We start from the raw sequence: 18,472 nt of genomic DNA on the forward strand, positions 1-18,472 counted from the left end.
ATACGAAGCGTTGTGGTAAACCATTGAAACACTTTAAATAGGGGAATGACTTGATTGGATCATTAGAATGTAAAGTTCTTGAGTGTAGTGATTTTTAAAAATTTTTGTTCACTGACCTGTCCATAGTATCTAACAGTACCTGGCACATTTTATATAGCTCAATAAATATTTTTGAATGGATGCTTTTATTTAAAAAAAACGAGTGAAACATTTGGTTTTACGAGAAGTTTTCATCTGTTGTTTCATGTAAACAGATTGCAGTGTGGGGTGAGAGGTTGTGATGTCCAAGTGGAAGATGGTGGTGGCTTGTATGCTAGTGATGGCAGTGGAAATGGAGAGGCACATGGAGGAGGCAGAATAATTTGATAGTGACAAGTGTGGGAGAGGAAGCTACTTGGGATATTTTATGCACGGACAGCACAGTACCATTGACGAAGATGAACTTATCCTGTCCTTTTTCCAAATACTTCCTCCTGCTGGGTTTTGGCTTTGGTTTTTAACATCACCATGCACCTCTCGGTTCCTACTTATTCAAGGGCATCTTACTTGTTACTGAGCTCTGTAAACTTGAGCAATACTTCTGAAATATCTCCTGAATTTTCCCCTTTTCTCCAGTCTTACAGCCATTTCCATACTGGATGCCTGTGTTCTATCTTGCCTAGACTGTTGCTATCCAGTACTCCTGCCCTGTTGCCACTTTTATCCTATTTACACTGTGCTCTCAGATATACTATAGAAATGAGCATTTCATTTGGCTGCCTAAAATCTCAGTGTCTTTTCATTGCCTGTAATGTAAAGACTAAACTAACAGTACTTTTTTTTTTCCCTAGAGTACATTCAATTAAAATCAAGAAATGTTCATTTAAACTCCTGCTGTTTGCTTGTCTGCAGTTTAGCCACAGGTACATACCCTGGGCACCTTCCTGATTGTCTCTCTTGATTTGCTAATTACTATCTGGATGATCATAACTGACTCTGCTGAGTGTCTGTGCTACCATTTTTCTGCAGCAGCTCTCTGAACCTTCTCTATAACCTTCTTTAACCTTGTCAAATAGGACAAATGTTATTAGAGTAATAATTGTCAGTTCTTCAGATGATAAAAGGTTTGGATCACTAACGACTTGTTTTTGTTTTTTGTTTGTTTTATTACTTTCCAGAATGAACTACAGTTTGGCAACAAAATGTTAACATACATGCTTATGTTCAGTTTTGGGGCCCTTGTGATAACATGCATCTTTCTCTTCTCTTTGGACAAGCAGGAGTGACTTCTGTTATTTGGGCAACTTAATTTTCCTTCCTAAGTATTGTTAACCTTAAGTAGACATTTGCTATTTGCCTGTGCTAGGGGCTTTAAACTTTTCTTTGTTAAACAGGGACCCTTAATTTTAAATGAGATCTTAAACAGAACACCAGGGTGTAAGTCAGATTAACCCGGAACTACCCTATTTGAAGTGAAGTTGTTAGATCCCAGGCTGCCGCTTAATATCCACTTGGTACCTTAGGTACCTCCAAGAAGTGGTGATTAGAATAAGAAGCAAGAGTCACTGGAATAAAGGTGGTAACAGCAGTGGGAGGGATGACATTTCTGAAGGACTTAGACATACAAGTAATGCCTGGCATCCACCAGTATTCCTATGACAGCCAATCTTTCCTTACTTCATGAAATGAGTATGATTTTTCTGTCCAGAACCACCAATTTGCTCTATTGAACTATCTTAAGGATTTGTTTCAAACAGCTAAGTTATTTGATTAAAATAGTGATAAAATTGAAAAAAAAAAAGAGAATTACTAATATGTCTCTAGCTCTTTTAGCAGAAACTAACCTTCCTTCCTTCCTTTCATCCCTCCCTCCCCTCCTCCATTGCTTCTTTCCTTCCATCCTTCCCACCCCCCGATTTATTCCATCCGTCTGTCTGTCGGTCCATCCAATGCCTACTATTTCAGGCACTTTTCTAAATGCTACAGAGCTAACAAAACAGAGAAAAATCTCTGTTCACGAAGCTGACATTCTGGGTGCGGACACATTCAAAAATAAGATAAATGTGCCTTGCATAGCTAGCTGGATAAGTGCTGTAGAGGAAGGGAAGGGGAATTCCTGTTGTCCGTGTATGGAGATGAGCCAAACATTTTTTTGAAATTAGTTTTCCAGAAATAGTGATCGATTGCCATTGATTTATCTCATTCTCTTACCTGGCATCCCTCTTAATCCAAGTTCACTCCCATTAAAGACCATAGGGATGTGCTTTGGTCATCTCTAGACCAGCTGCTGACTGGCTCATCCCAGGACTGTGAGCCCATGGCCTTGTCCTCACTGGCATGGTCACCTTGATGTTTACTGATCACCTGAACTGAGAATGTCTCGTGCCAGCACTTCTTCAGAGCTCATAGCTTACATATCTTTGGGGTTCAGACTTTTATTTTTCCTATCTCATCATCATCAAATGTAGAAACTCAGCATATAAAGCAAGTGAAAGATCTGAATGGCAGTGGAAGATGTTTAGGATGAGGCTCCAGACAATCCTCCTGCTCCCCATCCCTTTGGGCTGCCTTGTCACCTCCATGGACTTCTGCCACAGAGCTATTATTTCTAGGATAACATGTCAGAGTCATTTTTCTAGGATGGCATTGTCCTTTTGTGATGACAGAAGTGTTTTATACCTGAGCTTTCTAACATAGTAACCATCAGGCACACGTAAATTTGAATATGTAGCTAGTGTGACTGAGAAACAAAAGTTTAAATTTTAATCTTAATTAAAATTTAAATAGTCATGTGGCTAGTGGCTACTGTATTGGAAGATGCATTTTTTTTTTTTTTTTTGAGACGGAGTCTCGCTCTGTTGCCCAGCCTGGAGTGCAGTGGCACGATCTTGGCCAACTGCAAGCTCCACCTCTTGAGTTCATGCCATTCTCCTGCCTCAGCCTCCCAAGTAGCTGGGACTACAGGCGCCTGCCACCACGCTGGGCTAATTTTTTCGTATTTTTCGTAGAGACAGGGTTTCACTGTGTTAGCCAGGATGGTCTCAATCTCCTGACCTCGTGATCTGCCTGCCTTGGCCTCCCAAAGTGCTGGGATTACAGGCGTGAGCCACCACGCCCAGCCGGAAGATGCAGTTTTAATTTAATGCTAGCTACAGATTTAACATTTACTGAGTGCAGTTCGTATCCCAGTTTTCCAGATCATGAATAAAATGACAGTAGTTTTAGATGATAATGAACTTTGAGAAGGCCTGGATTAAGACCTGACTTAAAACTTTGGGCAAATTTTTCAATCCCTCAGGGCCTCAGTTCCTTTTATATAAAGTGGGCATATTTATAGTACCTTTTCATAGAGAGGTTTAAAGTGAGATAAAACATGCCCAACATTTGGCACAATGCCTAACCTTGATTGTAGGTGATTTATCCTAATAGGGTTTTGTTGTTGTTGTTGTTTATTGGGGCATTTCTTTGGCTTGTAAAATATAAAATATGCCCATTATAGAACAGAGAAAATAACAAGAAGAAAATAAACATAACCTGTAATCCCACCATCCACAGACAAAACAACAGAAAACTTGTAGAATGTGGAAAAAAGTATGTTTTTGGTTCACAATATGCTTTTCTCTTTGTTTTGAATGTGTACATGTATGACTACACTGACACTACTATTGTAAAACAGTTTTTAGAGGCTATAGATCCTATGTGTATAAATTGCCTTACAAACTTTTTTTCTAATATCATATACTAAAAAGTCTTAGGAAATATGTTGTGGTTACTGAGAGTTGTTAGAAAACTGGTGAATTGAATAATCCAGTGGTATTTTTCTAGATTTATCTTTAGTGATTAATTTTTTCCAGAATGTAAAAATTCTTTTGGAATTCTTTTTGGATGATGAGAGGAAATAAGAGATACATAGATGATTTCATCTTGAGTTAAAGCTGTGTGTCAGACACTGCTAAGTGCTGGGACTATAAAAACAAATAAAATGTCATCATTGCTCTTAAGTAAATTGTGGTCTAAATACTGTGTGATCAGTGCTGCAAGAGGGATCTAGACAGTCTAATATGAGAACTTGGGACAAACCCGGCCAGCTGAGAATAGAAAGGTTGTCAGCAAAAGGTTTCTGGCTGAAGTGACACCTGAAGGGAGTTTTAAAGGAATGATGGACTTAATTAGACAGTGATGGAGTGAAGAGTATTCAAGAAAAGGGATGCAGTGAGTATGAAAGCCAGAGTGACCATGGGCATTTGGAGAACTGCAGCTGTCTAGTATGGAGGTCAGAGGGGTGGGGATGGGGTGGATGGCAGAAATGAAGATGTGTCTGGAGCAGTTGCAGGAGCCAGATGGGTCACAAAGGTCTTTCTGTGTCCTGTTAAGGAGCACAGACTTTAAGGTTATAAGAGATACTTGAAGATTACAAGAGGAGAGGGGCAGGATCTCTGGTCACACCATTGGCATACATAGAAAAATAACTGGATGTGGTTTTGAGAATGTATCAGAGATGGGTGGGAGTCCATTCAATGACTTGTTGAACAGGTCAGGCCAAGAGATGGTAGATGATTCAGTTTGTAGAAATGAGTAGCCCTCTGGAAGTTTGGGTCTAGAATTTGGGAGGGATATTGACTAGAGTTATTCTCATACTGGCCACGGAGTGAATAAAGTCACCCCTTCCAGAGTGCTTACCATGTATCAGGCATTTGACCAAGAATGCAATACACATTATTTGAGTTTATTCCCACAATACAGGGGTTGCAAAACATGGCCAGTTTTACATAGGGGATGGCAAATTCTAGTCCTGTCTCTGAAGCCCAATGATAACACAAATGAAATCACTAAGGAAGAGTATAGAGTGAAAATTTGAAAAGGGTCTAAGAAGGAACTTAGGGGAAAATGTCAGTAGTTATCACAGAGTAGGAAAAAGAGGAGCCTTTAAGAGACTGAAAAGGAGAAGCGAGGAAAGCCGGAGAAAGAGAATATTAGACTCATGGAATTCTGGGAATGCAGATGGTTCAAGGAGGAAGTGGGGAAGTGTCAGATGCTACAGAGATGCCAGATAAAGTAGTGTACATGTTTCTTGGATTAATAATAAAGAGACAATTGAGAAGAGTTTCGGTGGAATTTAGGAGGATATCTTGATGCTACATGCCAGGGTTGCCTTTTTTTTTTTTTTTTTTTTTTTTTTTTTTTTGAGATGGGGTTTCACTCTGTTACCCAGGCTGGAGTGCAGTGGCAGGATCTTGGCTCACTGCAGCCTCTGCCTGCCAGGCCCAAGAGATTTTCCTGCCTCAACCTCCTGTGTAGCAGGGACTACAGGCATGTGCCACCACGCCTGGCTAATTTTTGTGTTTTTTGTAGAGACAGGGCTTTACCATGTTGGCCAGGGTGGTCTTGAACTCCTGTGCTCAAGTGATCCACCCATCTCAACCTCCCAAAATGCTGGAATTACAGGCGTGAGCTACCGCACTCCACCTAAGATGCCAGGGTTATGTTATCAGCATTTCTTGCTTTCGGTGAAAAACAGCTCAATCTAGGTTTTAGGCAAAGTAGGGATTGTTTGACTAGGAATCTGTAGAAGATTTGGAAGACCCAAATTGTAGGAATTTTACAGATGTGACAAGTCCCTAGTATTCACTAGAATGAGGGACTTTATTTACTACTACCATGATAATCTCTCCTTACTTTTCTTTCCTTCTTTCTGCCTGTTAATTGATGGCTTTTATACTGCAGACCTGCTTTCTAGATGTGGAGGGTAGTAGATGGTGCAGTTTTCTACCCTCAACTCTAAATATAAAGATCTTGGAGAAGGACTGATACTGCCTATCATGGACTAGGTGCTATGTCTGGGCCTGTTGGTGTCTTAGGTACAAGTTCATGAAAGAACATGGTAGTTCCCAGGGTAGTTATGAGATTAGAGGGAATGGTAGTTTATAGCATGGGAAGAGAAATGTTTAGACAGACAGTCTCATAGGTTTCTGCATGGAAGATGGAGTGGGAAATGAAGAACCACAGGAAGTGACTATAGATTCCCTTTTAAGAGCCTGGGCTATGAAAGAAAATCCTGGTGATTGTTTTGATGACAACTAAAGAGGGAGAATTGGACTTTAGAATGGTTATTTTATAACTAAATCATTGAAGAGGATTGAAAATGTATTTGAAAAGAGGAGGTAGACATTAATTTTAATGTTTATGGGAGAAAAATGGACATGCAGACATTCTTGTGGACATGGAAATTTATGTGAACAGAAGAAGGCTAGTTATCATCACCACTTTCAAAGTAATTGTATTTGTGGTCACTTCATTATCAAATATATGTTTTCAGGGTGGTCATCTTTGTGTTTGTAATGATCATAAGCCATATCTATAGAAAGAAACCAGAGAATATTAGTATTTGAAAAAGATCTTTAGGAAGAATGCAATCCAACATGCTTAATTTATAAATAAGAAAAGTAGAATTCAAAAAAGTGAAGGGAAGTAATCACTTACAGATAAAACAGTGCCTATCAGAAGAGAAGGGACTGTTTGCTCCCTGGGTCCCTGTTTAGAAAGTGAGGACGTCTTTCTCACAACCTCTTCTGTAGACCTCCCCTCATGGCCCATTGTCCAGAATCAAATCACATCACCCACCTCTGAAGCCTACTATTGAAAAAGAAACTGTGATAATCTGACTAATGTGCAACAAAGAGAATTTGCCCCCAAAGATTGTGGGAAGAGGATGAGTACCTGAACAAAGTCGGGGCTCTCCAGCAAGGAAGAAAGCAACAAGCGTTGTTAAGAACTCAACAGTGTCTGCAACATGTACTAAGCTAAAGAGCTTATATTTTATTCCATGGACAGTGGGACTCTCCTGAAGGTTTTAGATCAGAGAATAGGTAAGGTCCTATTTGTGTTTCAGCAAAAATGCTATTCATAAAGCATCTGTGGTCTTAGTCCATTTGCACTGCTGTATCAATACCTTAGACTGGGTAGTTTAAACAAGATAAATTTATTTCTCATACTTCTGGAGGCTAGGAAATGCAAAATCAAGGTACTGGCAGGTTGGGTAAGGGCCTGGTCTCTGCTTTCAAGATGGCAGCTTGTTGCTGGAATGCTGCCTCTTCACATGGCAAAAGAGATGGAAGGGCAAAAGTGGCCTCCCTAGCTCTCTCCAACTCGTTTATAAGAGACCAATCCCATCCATGATGGTAGAGCCCTTATGGTCTGGGTGCTTCCCAAAGGCCCCACTTCTTGATACTATCACATTGGTGATTAAGTTTCAACACACGAATTTTGGGAAACATTCAGATCATGGCACCTGTGATAAGATATGAGGTGAGACGTCATTCTATGTAAGTTAGTTGCAAAGTTGAACTAAATTTCAGGTCTCCAGTATCTTCCCATTGTTACCTACATTCTATCCTCTCTCTGTGTATACTGTTGATGGTGTGTGTTTGTCTTTTACCACGAAATTTGATATCTTTGAACTGACAATAATATACAGAATGGATTTCTAATAGTTAGAAATGTAACTATCCACAATTATATTAATACATATTTATTAAGCATCCTCCTCAGGAGGAATTTTAAAAAATATCGCCATCAAGTGCTTACCATTTGCATTGGTTGGAATGTTTGGGTGTATAATATATGCATGTGACCATCATACAGACGGGCTGTGATAAATGCTAAAAGAAAGGCAGAAGTAATGTGATATGGCTGTTGCCTGGGGCATTTGAGGGAAGCTGAAAGAGGATGTGTGATCTACAGTGAGCAGTGAAGAATGTGCAGGGTGGGACAGGTCATTCTAGATGAGGGAAACAACAAGCAAAAGAAAGGCAGAAAAGCCAGGGAGTACCAAGGTGGCTGGTATTGATAGAGCCTCGGATTGAGAGAAAAGTCAGGAATGGATCATGGAGTTGAAGGCACAAGAGAATGAAGTTCACACCTGTTGGTACCTAATATAAGTAGGCACAGTGCTAGGGTTTAAAACGTGCGATCTCATTCAATCTCACCACATTCCTATGAGGGACAGAGGATCATTTTTGCATTTTTTTCTGATGAGGGACTGAGGCTTGGGAGAACTAATTGCCTGAGAACTCACTACTAATGGTTGAGAGAGTCAACCAGTCTGCCTTAGAAAGTTATTCTGTTATGCCAAATATCCCACTGTGTCATTTCATGATGCTTAGCATGTTAGCATTTGACTTTCATTCTTGGGCATTGCGGAAGGGTTCTGAGCAGGAATGGGCATTACCACAGTGCTCATCAGGGAAGGGTGGAGGCTGGATGGAGGGCAGAAGCAACCGGCACCATTGTTCTGGTCCATGGACAGTCTCCTGTAACATCTGACACCCAGACATTGGAGTCACTACATAGCATCATTTTCAGAACTATTTGCCATCTTTTCCAGTGAAATAAAAATTAAAGTTCTATACCCACCTTGATGCCTCTCTAGCTTCCTTCTTCTTTCCTGTTTCCTGTTACAGGATTTCCATTTCACTCTGGTTTATCCTCTCTAGTACATACCTTCTAGCTTAGCCAACACTTGTTCAAATATGACTAACTCAGACTAACTACTAATTGTCCAAGAAGTTCCTCCTAATCCGTAACATCTCTGAGACTTCTATAATAATTGACCTGATAAACTGATAGAAAAAGATGTACCACCTACCAATATTTGAACTCCCTTTTTGTTGTTGTCGTTTTATGCTGGTCCTCTCTAGAATGCTGTGTAAACAAGGAAAATGCAGAATACCTAGTTTTTGTACCTTAGAAACACATCTGGTGCTATTTGAACTGACTAAAAGTAAAGTAAGTGCCATGGCAGATTATGCCATACCTTTTCTTTTTATTAAAAAAAAAAAAGGAAATGGAAAACATACCACTTCTAGAAGGCCCTGACACTGAACTGGATATTGAAATCATATAGGTAATGTATTAATATATGCCACATTTGTTTTCCATGCATCAACCATCTTTGGTACATATGTGTTGGATATTTGCCATGTGAGAGAAATGTTTCCCAGAGGGAAGATCGTCTTGTTTAGAAGTAGTTTGAATCGTTAAGGTAGAAGTAAAGTCAGCCCTTTTTGGTTTTACTTACCTTTGCTACATGATCTGATGGAGGGTTTTTCTTTTTCTTTTTTCTTTTGACTTTTAATCATTTTGTGTCAGTCTTTGAGTATATGTCAGAATTCCCCTATTGCAACTAAAAAATGGAAATTATATACCAGGACACTATAATTTCCATGAACTTAAAAAATTATATAAGAAATATTATAATTTAATATTGGTTTTACCATGTCCTCTAATTTGAAATGGAGTGAAATGCTTCTGTGGTTAAATCAGCTTGCTTGTGCTGTTTGCTATAAAAGTTTCAAGAATACATATTTCAAAAAAAGTTTTTAAATAATCCAAAACAAATGCAACAGGGCTCAGCATACTTGAAACACATTTTCCGCATTTATCTTAAATCTCTGTGCTCCAGAGGGTGTTCATGTGTATGTGGATTAGGCCTGGCTGGTTATTTCACCATCTATCTCCATCCTGGATTGATTGCACTGAACAGCACAGAATGAGTTACATATGGTCCCACTTTGTCTCAGTTTGTAGGACCTCTGGGCTGGAACTCTATTTGATCAGAGTCAAGCTAACCATTGCAGAAATTTGGCTAATGTAAAAACCCTAAATATATGCACATACACATATATTCTGGCTAGAATGTTCATATTCCCATTAGAAGTAGTGGTGGTTCCTATGCATTGTCTCAGTAGTTATTGTTGACATTCCAAGAATTAAAAAAAATAATCTATGGATGATGATTTTGCTGTTCTGGATAGGAATCATGTTACAAATGTGGGCCAAGACAATATTCAGATGTTTTCAAATCAAAATTATGAATATACCAAAAACTTTCTAAAATTGGGAAGGAAGAAGATAGGAATACAAAGATTATCTTAAATACAAACTTAAAATTGAGGAGGAAACCTATTGTCAAATTTATAGTTTCTTTTTTTTAGTGTGGTCTATTTAAAAAAAGAAAAATAGCCTTCAAATATGTTTAAAGTTTAGATATTGCTCCTTAACTCTATAAACTTGAGTCAGGTAGGGGGCTGTGCACATTAAGGTCCAGCTTGTAGCCACTGAGGTTAAAGGAAGCTGTTCAGGGTAACTTACTCCCCCATCAGGCTCTTGTCTCTCTATTTTGTTCTTTTTCCTCTTCTTCTTTTTCCTCCTATTGCTTTTATTTATTTTTTTGTTACTCCCACTTCCCCTCCCCCTCCTGCTCTTCCTTTCTCTGTCTGTGCAACCACGTGCTTCAAATCTGTGTATCTGGACTGCCTTCTCTAACAGTTCCGTGTGAGTGTTAGCAGAATGAAAACCAGATGGACCAGCAGTTCCCACTGTTATCTCCCAGCCGACTCTGGCAAGCCTCCCTTTTTCCCTCCCTCCTTGGCATGACAGAAATATTTGCCTTTATTTAGGGAGACTTGTATTTGCTGCTGTACCTCTTCCCTCAGCTGCAACATAAGTGGGAAGCTATTTATTCCCTTGTTGCTGAGGTTGGTTGAGGTGAGTAGAATGTGCAATGAATTTAACTATTGAAGAAGCAGTTTTAAGCCTGCCTAACTTCTGTATTTTTCTAGAATAAGTGACTTACTGGTTGTAGCAATCTGAAGACAGGTTTTTAACAATAGATAAAGGTGAAAATGCTCTTCATGTGTGTCTCTGCCATCCTTTCACTCAGAACACTTTTATTCACTATAGGGACATCCATTGTTATTCAGCCAGAAGTAGAGATTCAGAAATGGAGACCCTGATATTGCTGTTAACTCATCAATAATAATAATAATAACAGCTTATTGTGCAAATACTCTTATTAGAATGATGATTATTTTCATTCTCTTATTGCATCTTCCCTAAAGTGATATCAACATTATTTCAACTTTTAAATGTTGTGTTTTATTGCAACCCAAGTGTTAAGAAATTGCTTTGAACAAAAGTGAAGTAGATTTGGAATTGTGATAGTAGTAATTTGCGTTTTTCCTTTTCTTTCAATAATTGACCTTTAAGTAATTTTGAGAATTTCTCACTGTGGTTATTATAACATTTTTAAAGGCTCGTTCTTTCTTAATAGTTACTTCACTTTTCTAAAAGCCCAAGTGTGAGATATTTGTGTCTATAACTGCAAGAGGTGCCTCGAAACACTTTGGGTGTGTGTGTGTTCATGTGTGTGCCTACACATTTGTGAAAGAATTGGATCTAAAGAACCAAAAATAGAGACTCTGATACTGCTGTTGACTAGCTCATCGTGCAAATGCTCTTATTTGAATGATGGTTATTTTTCATTCTTTTATCGCATCTTCCTTAAAATGATAGCAAAATTATTTCAACTTTAAAATGTTTATTATAACCAAAGTGTTAAGAAATTGCTTTGAACAGATCAAAAGGTCTGTTGCTTTGATAAGTAGATTAGATTGAGGAAAACAGTTCAGAATGTCAAGGGAAAAGTATACTTAAGAGAAAGCAGTTCTGAAGTGTGAATGTCCATTATTGGGTAATCAGGAAATTTCTTCATATCTGCCACATACTCATGAAAAAATATTAGCAGTGTCTAGTTATTTTTAGTTCTCTGTTTGGGACTTGTACATTCTTACTCTGAGATTATTAATTGGAGTATTGGTTTCATGCTTTTAAAATGGCAGGTCATAAAGGTACACATTCTAAGTAAATAATAGTTTCACTTCATTGTATAACACATTTCACTTATGTAGCAGTGATTTTTAAAACAGGGCAGGAAAAATTGAAATGTGAAATATGTCTGGAAGACGATAACCTGTTTCATCTAAGAGGCCAGAAAACTAAGGATAGCACAGGGATGGCAGGTGTTAGAGAAAATCATTACAAAGAGCTGGCTCCTACCAGTATCTCACCTGCATAACAGACTTCAGGTTTTTGTTATTTCTGAGCTGTCATGAGGGGTTCATTATCATCCCACTTCCTCATCTATTTTCTACCTCTTGCTAACATTGGCTTCAGCTTCCAGTGCAGTTGTGCTGCTGCATATAACACTACCAAGGTAGCATCTGCCTTAGCCAGAAATAACAATAGGATATAATATAACCTAGTTACAAATGAGGTCCTGCCATCTGTGCTATACCTTCTTAAGTGGGGTTTGGATGATAAAATCCTGATTTAAACGTCAGTAGATAAGCGTATTTTATTGATAGAAGATGTTGAATTTCTTCTGTTCACTTGCTTTTAAAAAAGATAAACCCCACTTGAAAAACTGAGGTGCTTAAGGAGTAAAATAATATGTTCCTGGTGGCATCCTCCAGATCGTACTGAGAAGCACTCCACAATGCCAGACTCACCTGTGGATGTGAAGACGCAATCTAGGCTGACTCCTCCAACGATGCCACCTCCCCCAACTACTCAAGGAGCTCCAAGAACCAGTTCATTTACACCGACAACATGTAAGTAGTCATTTTAGGCTTTTGAGTTTCAGTTTTGAAGTTTAAATTAGATGTTTTTTTTTCTGCAAATGAAAAATCAAGGAAAAATAAGATTCGGCATCAATGTATTATGCAGAAATGAACCAAAAAAAATCATTTGTTTGCCAGTAAGTAGGTACTGAGCACCGAAGTATCATAGCTTAGGTCTAATTTGTATGACTGCCAATATTTGCCTTCCTTTTCACTATTGCTTCAAAGTTGTAGTCTGCTATGATTTTAGCAAATGAAGCAGCATTTGGTCTGTAATTCCAGTTGTTACCACTACAACTTCTAATTCATCTTAATGTGGAACTCTTTATTTTAGTTTGTTCAGCATGACTTGGAACATGGAAATATGCTATTGTTATTTCTAGGTTACTTCTTCTAACACCGTTTTCATCTATTTCAATCGGTTACAAATAATGTTAAAATATATCCTTAATGGGTGCAGCACACCAACATGGTACATGGATACATATGTAACAAACCTGCACATTGTGCACATGTACCCTAAAACGTAAAGTATAATAATAATAAAAAAAAATAAAAAATATATCCTTGAGTTAAAAAGGGTATTGATGTGCAACAATATCATAGAGAAAACTTTCTGAAGTGAGAAGTGCCTTTCTTGCCCTTTTTTTTTTGTTGGCGGGGAGGACAGAATCTTGCTCTGTCACCCAGGTTGGAGTGCAGTGGCACGATCTCAGCTCACTGCAACCTCTCCCTCCCAGGTTCAAGCGATTCTCCTGCCTCAGCCTCCTGAGTAGCTGGGATTACAGTCATGTGCCACCGAGCCCAGCTAATTTTTGTATTTTTAGTAGATACGGGGTTTCACCATGTTGGTCAGGCTGGTCTTGAACTTCTGACCTCGTGATGCTCCCACCTCAGCCTCCCAAAGTGCTGGGATTACAGGCGTGAGCCACTGCACCCGGTCGTGTCTTTCTTGTCTTGAACCTGTCAGACTCTTATTAAAACTTTACTCCATTCCTGCTTGGCTCAAGTCCTGTGTTCTCTCAATAGAGTGTATTGCTTTCGGTACAGTCCAAAGGAAAGGACAGAATTCTGACGGAATTGCAACTTCCCATTGTTTCCTGTATATTTCATTAGGGATAGTGAGTAACTGTTTTAATAAATCTCAGAGTCCTGGTTGAAACTGTCCTCAAGGAACTGTGAAACTAATAAATGTTATCGGTTGCAGCTATTTTGCACACCATGTGCCATGAAATCCATATGAATGAAAAATAAAAGGCAAAAATAGATCTGTAGGACTATAAGGGATTAGCAAAGTACACATCTCAGGCTGTTTATGCAGTGTTGCGCTGCCATTTAAAAGACCTTTCCAAATGTGTAAGGAGCAGGTGACTGTGCAATGCCAAATTGTAACCCTGTCATCTTATATTTGGTTTGTTGTTACCCAAAGCCACAAGGGTAAGCATATGTCTCCTGTGAGATGTCCTGGTGAGCTGGCATTTCTTGACAGGTTATTATGATACTCAGTTGGGACAAGAGAACCATTTTATAATGTCAAAATTTAACTTTTAAGAATAACATGGTCTTTAAAACATTTTCAAACTATATCAAAATTATATTAAAAAGATGGGTTTGATAAAGTTCTGCTTATCAAATTAATTGACTTAACATGATAAAATCAACATTTTCTTTAATGCAAAGGATGCAGATTTTTTAATTCTAGTTCTTATGGATTATCAACTTTTTGCTTTTTATGTACTTATTAATGTATATATTAATGGGTTACAGAGTGACAGGGATTATCGTCTTGATGTTCAAACAAATTTTATCAGAAATGAATTTACTGAATTATCACCACTCCATGCTCTTGGCTGGATTTAGGTGTCCCTTTTTGATTTCTTGAAATAACTCCTTGTTAAACACCATATCCATTTTGGCTTTGTACATAAAATATGCATTTTTCCTAAAGAAGTGGTTAAGAAGTATGAGGGGGAGAAAATAGCCTTCTAATTGGGTGGTGGAAGGTTAAAACTTGAAAGTCCTATTCCTATAAACACAGCTGTCAGTTGTGTGTACAAAACATGATTAAAAATGTTCAGTGATAAATTTAGTCTCCACCAAATGTACACTTTCTCTAGGGGAGCAGTTTGGAAAGGAATAGTCCTGTTATATTGATGCAAGCCTGCGACAAAAAGCTGACATCCGAAGCTGTCTGTTCTATTTTTGAAACATTTCAGGTGGTTGGCATATGTGCATATGGGAGGCAGGGCTGGCCCTGGGTTGCAGCAGACTCCATTTATTATCAGCCTCTGTGCAGGATACCATCACTCAGTATGAGGAGTAGACCCATTTAGTTATAGAGTACCTGAAGATGCAGTAACCCTGTGAAGTCCGAGCATTTTTAAAAAGTCCCAACATTTAAAAAGTTATAAAACTAGTAGATGTAAAAGGTAGGAAACTTGGTGGCAATTTCCTCATGCATGTTCTCTGTAAGTTTATGATTTCCTTCTGATTTTGTGCTCTTGACAGTAACTAATGGCACGAGCCATTCTCCTACAGCCTTGAATGGCGCCCCCTCACCACCCAATGGCTTCAGCAATGGGCCTTCCTCTTCTTCCTCTTCCTCTCTGGCTAATCAACAGCTGCCCCCAGCTTGTGGTGCCAGGCAACTCAGCAAGCTGAAAAGGTTCCTTACTACCCTGCAGCAGTTTGGCAATGACATTTCACCCGAGATAGGAGAAAGAGTTCGCACCCTCGTTCTGGGACTAGTGGTAAGCAAATGGAAACCAACCCAGTTTTCTTGGTGTAAGGGATAGTATGGGTGGGAGACTCAGACATGTAGACACCGTTCTCACAAGTATTTTGTTATAATAGTTTCTACATCTGAAGATTGTGTGCAAGTCTGATTCATGCTATAGTGACAATCTTTTCAATTCTGCATTATATATTGACCTCACCAGAGTTTTTTTTTTTTTCTCACTATTTGACTAGTAAATATATGGTTATACAAATTTATTGTTATATTGGCCATAAACATGTGTTATATATATATAAATGTGTGTGTATGTGTGTGTGTGTGTATGTGTGCACATGTATTTCAGTATTTCAGTAAGTATACTCTCCTGGCATGCCTAGTAGTTTTCAATGATGACAAAATGGTTTTGTTATGTTGAGTCACTCAATCTAATTGGGTGCTCATTTTAATTTCATTGCTTTAGGGGATTTTTATCATTGGCCTAGATGAATAAGAATTTATAACAACACATTCTTCTTTTATCTAGTGTCATTTTTAAGATGAATAACATTGAAATTTTTTATTGTGGTAAAATATGCATACAATTTATCATTTTAACCATTTTTAAGTGTACAGTTTGGTGGCATTATGTATATTCACATTGCTGTATAGCCACCTCCACTGTCCATCTCCAGAACTTTTTCATCACCTCAAGCTGAAACCTTCTGTATTCATAAAACAGTAACTCCTCATCTCTTTTATCCCCAGCCCCTGGTAAACACTAATTCTTTTTTGTTAAAAAAACCAAATCTTTGTTATAGGTAGAATTACCGAAACCACTAGTTTGAGAAGAGAGCTGTTGGTTTTTGCATATTACACTATGTTCTGCACATTGTCACACTAGAAAATAGAACATATATCTTTTTTTGCGTTCTAAGTCACTTTTCCATGTGTTGTGATTTTCTGTAGAAGTGGAGGATTTTCAAGTATTTAGGAAGGCTAGTCTCCCATATCAAACTGAGTCACGGAGAAGCTATGAATCATATATTCAGTTCTTTCATTGTCCAGGGTTATGGTTGTCTCCATTTTCTTGAAATAGATTATTTATTTTTATTATATGGACCTATCGGGGCAAAGCCATACCAGTTGTGTTTTGCAAAAGAAGTTTCAGAATTAGAAGGCTGGGTGAGAGACTAGCTCAGAAGACATGCTTCAAATCACTATATCCCATATTTGACAGAGATTTTGCAATTTAATTTTTAACCATTAACTGCTGCTCCTCCCTACTCCAAGAACAAAAGACTTCCATGTTTCTCACAGTCCATCAGCTCCACCTTGTAAACTTCCAAGACAGGAAGGTGATTTTCACAAAAGGTGTGTTGGCATACTTCAGATACTTTTGTCAGTCACTTATCTTTTCCTTTTTATTCATTCTTGAATTTGCATAATAAGCTTTTTAACATGTAAATAAGTTAGACCAAGGAACCACAAAGTAAATCCAAAGTAATAATTGTGTCAAGTAAATGGTGAATGTGTTGTTCTTAGCAAATTTTTTTTTTTGAAAATTGCCTTATAAATTTGACATGTTCTTTATTAACAGTGGTTCCATAATTGAAAATGCAGAAAAACTTGGTAACTTTAAGTAGATTTTTCCCAAGTGGCATACTTTTGTGTGAAATACTTTAAAAAAATTTATTTTTTAAAATCTAAAAGCGTAGAGAGGAAAATAGGGGAAGACATTAATTAATGATATCTTGCATATATTATAGGCAGCGGATATTCATTGAGTAGCAGACTTCTGTTTTAAACATTTGGCTTACAAGCCATTTTACATAATTCTCAGGACTACCATTTGAGGGAGTGATTTTTTTTTTTTTTTTTTTGAGGGAGTGACTTTTGTACACATTTGACACATGGGCAAACTGAGGTTATAGAGGTTAAGTAAAATATGCAAGGCCACCCAACTGGTAGGGACAGATTTGAACCTAGGTACTAAATCATAATCACATTATGCTGATGTTTAGGTGGAGTTAAGAAAATGTTAGGAAGTACTGTCTTTTTCATCTTTTCTTTTAAAAATTTTTTTTTTTTAGTAATTTTTTTGAGACAGGGTCTTTCTCTGTCACCCATACCCATTCTCTGTCACCCAATGCATTCGTATTGGTGCCAGCAAGGTACCTTCCAAGCCTTGACCTTCCAAGCGTAAGCAATCCTCCCTTCCCACCTCCCCTGGGACTAGAGGCACACACCACCACACTTGGCTAATTTTTTTGTGACATCATCTCACTTTGTTGCTCTGGCTGGTCTCAAACTCCTGGGCTCAAGCAACACTCCCGCCTTGGCCTCCCAAAGTTACTGGGATTACAGGCATGAGCCACTGCACTGGACCGGAAGTACTGTCCTTTTGAAAAGGAGTCATAGAAACAAAACGATAGATTTAAAAAAAATTGGCTCTTTGACATTTATTGTTACAGATAGGAAGTTGGTGTTTATTCATAGTTTCATGTGAAGATGTTTTGAGTGTGGGGGTATGAAGAACTTAGAACTTGGTGCTCCTGTACTTTATTATAAAAGGAAACATGCACAAAATAGTGGGTGGAGCAATATTGTAATGACGTTAGGTCACAAATTCTCAAATTTTGTCAGTCATCAGAATTATTGAAGGGACTGAAGAAGTTGAGAATGAGTTATGATCCTGCCTGAGAAACTAAAGAAAACGAATGAAGTGAGGGTTAATTTACTCAATGCATTTATAATTGGTTTGTTGTTCATTAAGTAGATGCTTTTGCCAACACACATTATCTATTGTAGGATACACATCCTGAGTATTTGGGGCTTGTTCTTTTATATAAGGTAGGTTAGAAGTGAATCTGAGTCAATTTTGCTTAGTCTTGTTTGGGTCAGGCAGTTGCCTCTAGGATAAGTGGAATGTCTTCGATAATTGGGATTTTTTTTTCACCTTCTACAAAACTCACTGACTCACAGAAGGGTCAAACCTTTTCTTTGGCTTTATTGGTATAGCACACTACCCAACTTCGATGTTCACCTTGAGCAAAGATGGTTTGGCAGACAAATAAAGAATACAAGATGGAAATACAAGAGGAGGAGAAGAATATTTCCACCAGCAGTAGTGCTGACGTGACCACGTGGGATAAATCTTGACTGAGAATTCTGACACTTGCCCTCGGTCCTTTAAGTGATCTGTTATGCCTTTAACTACAAGTGTGTTTGTTTTCCATAAAGGCAATATTAGAAGATTCTTCATAATTGCAGACTTCTCTGATAATTAAACCATGCTAGTGATCATGCACATTATCCTCAA

General features: G+C 38.2%; 1 protein-coding gene across 1 annotated transcript in view; it reads left to right on the forward strand.

The window, feature by feature from the left end:
* RUNX1T1 (RUNX1 partner transcriptional co-repressor 1) overlaps positions 1-18,472 on the forward strand; it is a 140,969-nt gene that overhangs the window by 65,862 nt on the left and 56,635 nt on the right. The window contains 2 exon segments of the mRNA XM_030795438.1: positions 12,291-12,428; positions 14,946-15,187. Coding sequence (XP_030651298.1) covers positions 12,291-12,428; positions 14,946-15,187 — 380 coding nt within the window.

The sequence above is a fragment of the Nomascus leucogenys genome, chromosome 16 (assembly GCF_006542625.1).
Source record: "Nomascus leucogenys isolate Asia chromosome 16, Asia_NLE_v1, whole genome shotgun sequence".
In the NCBI taxonomy this organism is placed as follows: domain Eukaryota; kingdom Metazoa; phylum Chordata; class Mammalia; order Primates; family Hylobatidae; genus Nomascus; species Nomascus leucogenys.